Source organism: Ipomoea triloba, chromosome 7 (assembly GCF_003576645.1).
Source record: "Ipomoea triloba cultivar NCNSP0323 chromosome 7, ASM357664v1".
In the NCBI taxonomy this organism is placed as follows: domain Eukaryota; kingdom Viridiplantae; phylum Streptophyta; class Magnoliopsida; order Solanales; family Convolvulaceae; genus Ipomoea; species Ipomoea triloba.
Genome location: NC_044922.1, coordinates 24,078,076 through 24,082,884, shown reverse-complemented (window position 1 = coordinate 24,082,884; position 4,809 = coordinate 24,078,076). Strand labels below are relative to the sequence as shown.

At 39.1% G+C, this 4,809-nt stretch overlaps 1 protein-coding gene across 1 annotated transcript; it reads left to right on the top strand.

The window, feature by feature from the left end:
• Window positions 1-1,611: 1,611 nt before the first annotated feature.
• On the top strand, window positions 1,612-4,601 carry LOC116024594 (probable WRKY transcription factor 21). Its single transcript, XM_031265520.1, has 3 exons — window positions 1,612-2,988; window positions 3,084-3,209; window positions 4,176-4,601. Exons 1-3 carry the CDS (start codon window positions 2,246-2,248, stop codon window positions 4,318-4,320), a joined length of 1,014 nt encoding a protein of 337 aa, XP_031121380.1. The 5' UTR covers window positions 1,612-2,245; the 3' UTR covers window positions 4,321-4,601.
• The last annotated feature ends 208 nt before the right edge of the window (window positions 4,602-4,809 follow it).

The window sequence follows — 4,809 nt, the reverse complement described above, 5'->3', positions numbered from 1 at the left end:
CATATACCCACCACCGAGTGGAAGACATATACCTATTGGCCAGTGGCAGACTCGTATTCCACCACCGTGTGGAAGAAACGCATACTCACTAGGCAATGGAAGACTTGTAGCCACCACCGAGTGGAAGACATATATACACATTAGCCAGTGACAGACTCGTATTCCACCACTGTGTGGAAGAAACGCATACTCACTAGGCAATGAAAAAAAAAATCTATTTACAGATTGATCGAAACAAAAAAGTACAATTATACTTTTCCAAGACTTTGTATTCACAAAATCTCAAGAAAGTAGAGGACTGGATGATGGATAATACACTAGGCCTGGACTACATGGACCGGCCCAAGTGAACAAGTATACTTTCTAGAGACTTCGTATCCACAAAGTCTCAAGAAAGTGGGGGACTGGATGATGGATAATACACTAGGCCTGAACTACATGGACCGGCCCAAGAGAGCAAGTATACTTTCTAGAGACTTCGTATCCACAAAGTCTCAAGAAAGTATACTTTCTAGAGACTTCGTATCCACAAAGTCTCAAGAAAGTGGGGGACTGGATGATGGATAATACACTAGGCCTGGACTACATAGGCCGGCCCAAGAAAGCAATTGGATCAAGAAAGCCCAAGAAGGACCCTCAACACAAAGCTACATAAGAGTTCGATAAGGATTGGACTTAGCACTTGTAATATTAGCAAGATTATGGTTTATTAGTTATAATGTAACAGGGGCTCCCAATATGAGGCGGTCCAAGATTCTTATTCCTTGTAGGGCTCTAGGCCCAAAATGTGTGTAAATAGACCCTCCACACACGGAGAAATTAAAGGGGGAAGCAATTCTGAGCAATACAATACCGGAGAAATTAAAGGGGGAAGCAATTCTGAGCAATACAATACCTATATTCTCTCCAGGGGAAGCAATTCTGAGCAATACAATACCTATATTCTCTCCATATAAAGCAATTCTGAGCAATACAATACCTATATTCTCTCCATATATTTTTCCTACATATTTCCTATATTCTCGCTACTCTCCATATATTTTTCCTACATATTTCCTATATTCTCGCTATTCTAACAGGTAGTGTTGGCCTGCCTTTGACTACCCAAAAGTCATAAAACCAACACTACTCAAAGCAATCTTTTCAATTACCCTTAAATAAATTATACCAAACAGCTATCAACTAATACCTAATTACCAAACATTTTTTATAAGTAATTTTATCAATTAATTATACCTTCTAATCCAATCCGGAACCGCAATTTACATAACAGGACGATAATATTTTTCAACCTGTAATTAGTGAAAGCTTAAAAAGTAGAATTTGTTGTTTTATAATATCAATTCAACTCGCAAAGTCATAGTAAGATTCTCGTGAGCGAAGTGACAGGACACGACCTACGTCAGAAGAAACAAAATTGTTTCTAATTTAGAAAAATTTTTAAAAATGAAATTACTTACATTATTACATTAATCTGCAATTTAGATTAACAACCAAAACAAACTAAATTCTGAAAGGGAGTGAGTGTTTAGGTCCAACGTGGGCCCCGCTTTGAAATCTGCGACAGAGATGGCAGTTTCTCTGTGCTTCCCTTTGATATTATTCTCTTTATCCCTTTGCGAATCCTGGGACTCAGACTCCGGCGAATAATTTTTACTTTTGGGCTCTGCTTCTCTATCTAAACTTTGAAAATGAAGTGAAAAAGCTTGCATCTTTGTGTTCTTTACGCCTTGTTAATGCTAGGCTTCAGTGAATTGTTGAAGCAAAATCTTCTCTTTGGCACCTGTTTTTGTTGTTTTTCTCTCTCTAGCACACACTGCCTATGGGTATTGAAGAATCTAGGGTTTGCAGCATATCGAAAGGTCTGTTCTGTTCTGTTTTTTTCCTCTCCAGTTTATCCATTGATTTTCTTTCTGCGTTTTTCAGTTTTTGGTTTAGTTTCTTCTGAATACCCACTTGATACTGGTCTTTACTCTTTAGACTGCTGTTCTGTTTGATAAAATGCTTCCTTTCTTGAATTCAATTTCTTGAATTTGGATAAAGGTAGTAGAAAAGAAAAACTGGGGTGTTAAAAAGATGAGATATTAGTTACTTGTGTATGTTTGAATGGATGGTTGAAGTTTTACAGTTGAGATATGGAAGGAATTTTAGTGGTTGCAGAGTTTCTTTAGTTTTATGTCTTAGATTTTAGGAATTGGAGTTGTTATTTTCATAGAAGAAAAGGAAATTCTGGGCTGAAGTTAAGATGGAGGAGATTGAGGAAGCTAACAAGGCAGCTGTACATAGTTGCCATAGGATTATTAGTCTGTTGTCTCAACCTCAGGATGAGAACCATTATGGAAAGTTATTGATTGAATCTGGGGATGCTGTCCATAAGTTCAAGAGGGTTGTTTCTCTGCTGAATTCTAAGTTGGGTCATGCAAGGGTGAGAAAGGGCAACAGGACTCATACCCCTCTCTCCCCGAAATTTCTATTGGAAAACCCCGTCACTGGAAATGATGATCGCCCCAAAGCCCTTCACCTTCTCCCAATCAATTCACTTGAAATCCTAAATCAAGAAAGGAGTTCTACTGTGAATAGTGCTCTCACATTGGGGAACCCCCTACATGGTAAAAGCCCTATTCAATTACCCCATTATACTTCAATGACAAACTATCGGTTCCCTCAACAACAACAAAGGTATGAGCTTCAGCAGCAACAGCATCGCCATGGAGAAATGATTTGTCGTCAGTCCAGCAATAGTGGAATTAGTCTAAATTTTGATAGCACTACTTGCACACCTACCTTGTCCACTACACGGTCTTTTATATCCTCGCTGAGTGTTGACGGGAGTGTTGCGAATATGGATGGGAGTGCTTTTCATTTAATCGGGGCCTCTTGCTCTGGGGATCAGAGTACATTTCAACGCAAGAAAAGGTGTTCTGGTAGGGGAGAGGATGGAAGTGCGAAATGTGGAAGCAGTGGCAGGTGCCACTGTTCAAAGAAAAGGTATGCTCATTTAAGCTGCATTTACTTCCCTTGCCTTGTTCTGCTGTTCATTTCTCTCTTTCCGATATGAACAATTCAGAATTACCTTTGGACAGGAAACATAGGGTAAAAAGATCTATAAAAGTTCCTGCTATCAGTAACAAGCTTGCTGATATTCCCCAAGATGAGTATTGTTGGAGGAAGTACGGCCAGAAGCCAATCAAAGGTTCTCCTCACCCAAGGTATCTTTCAAATAAACTTTCTTAGTGCATTTCAATTGTGATATATGTTGGAAAATAGGATGTAAGTTCATTTCATTCTTCTTGCATTATGCTGCTTGATTGCATACTTGCCTTGTAAGTCGAAGAATAAACAGCTCTATTATAGCGCCATGCCTTTTCTCGATGGAAATCGTTTTCATTAATTCCGTTCTTGCCTTGTTGGACACACAAGAGCGTAAGAGGTGAAAGTTTGGTTTCATTCAGTATAAAATGATTCCAGCCCAAGTAACGACTGAGCTGATTTCTGTCGAGTCTCAACTTTTTCCATTTTGGTAGTTGATGATGAAAACCTTGAATCCATGATAGCCTCCTTTTTTTTTTTTTTTGTGACGAGAGAAACCCGCAGCCACTACCCGAGGGTGTGCCCTGGGTAAATACGGTCTGATGACCCTAGCCAGCAAAGGACCACAAGGAGGTAAACCATCCTAGGTTTCCCATAACTGATCGCCTCACACCAAGAAGGTCAAATAGGCCGCTCCCTTGTAACCTTGTGGTTACCAAGTCAACAACCGGACCAACTTGGCTAGGATTGCCCCAGGATTCCTGTTTTTGTGTGTATGTCTAGGAACACTTGGTGTTGGGTTGGCTATGTACAGAGATTGATATTTTTATTTTTAGTTGTAAACAGAACTAAAACAATTGGCTGCTACAGTCACTGTTCGAAGTATTTCTATAACGTTACTGCGTTATTGTTTTTATCATGGAGTTCAGTTTTAGCCTCGTTGGATAAGTGGCTTATTGTAAACATGTACAATATTATATGATAAATATATCAATCTAACATCTGAGCTTCTGTTGTTTTTATGTAAAACCCATGTTCTGCCAACAACTATGTAGTGTGATGACATCTCTGTTACCATTCCAAATGTGTCACAAAAATGTAAAACCCATGTTTTCAGTAGCTAAACGTTGACTGTGCTTGTGCAGAGGATACTACAAATGTAGTAGCATGAGAGGCTGCCCTGCAAGGAAGCACGTGGAAAGATGTTTGGAAGACCCTTCGATGTTGATTGTTACTTATGAAGGAGAGCATAATCATCCCAGGTTGGCGTCACAATCAACAAACACATGAAACTCGAATAACTGGTGGCGAGTTTCATAAGGATATGACGAACCCTTTAAACTTTGTGGTTGGTTTAGGCTATTACATATCAGTGTACAGATTTTGCTTGTTTAGAGTTGGGGGAATTATGGTTCAAAGGTATAGGCTTTTCCTTCATGGTATTGGAAAGGTAAAATCTCATGGCAAAAATTTTCTTATGGAAAGCTCAAAGCTATTTTGTTGGTAGTGCAATTGAATTGTTCCTGTTTTTTACTTGTGTAGAATGAGGATGCTAAATGCCTATTTATTTATTTATTGTTTTGCACAACACGCCATAGGGTTTGTGGCAATCGTTATATCGTGGACCACGGTGCACATAGCAATGTGCACCCTGGTCCAAAACGACGTCGTTTCGATGTTAGTAGACGCGGACGCGAATGATTCCAGGAAATTCATTATCTATAATACACATAATCATTATCTAGAATACACAGAACGTTTGCCTAAAATACATAGAAT

What these genes read in the sequence shown, in the direction of transcription:
- LOC116024594 (XM_031265520.1), top strand. Translation starts at nt 2,246, where the DNA reads ATGGAGGAGATTGAGGAAGCTAACAAGGCAGCTGTACATAGTTGCCAT. An exon ending in TGCCACTGTTCAAAGAAAAG is followed by an intron (nt 2,989 to 3,083) that starts GTATGCTCATTT and finishes ACCTTTGGACAG; the next exon opens with GAAACATAGGGTAAAAAGAT. An exon ending in AAAGGTTCTCCTCACCCAAG is followed by an intron (nt 3,210 to 4,175) that starts GTATCTTTCAAA and finishes GTGCTTGTGCAG; the next exon opens with AGGATACTACAAATGTAGTA.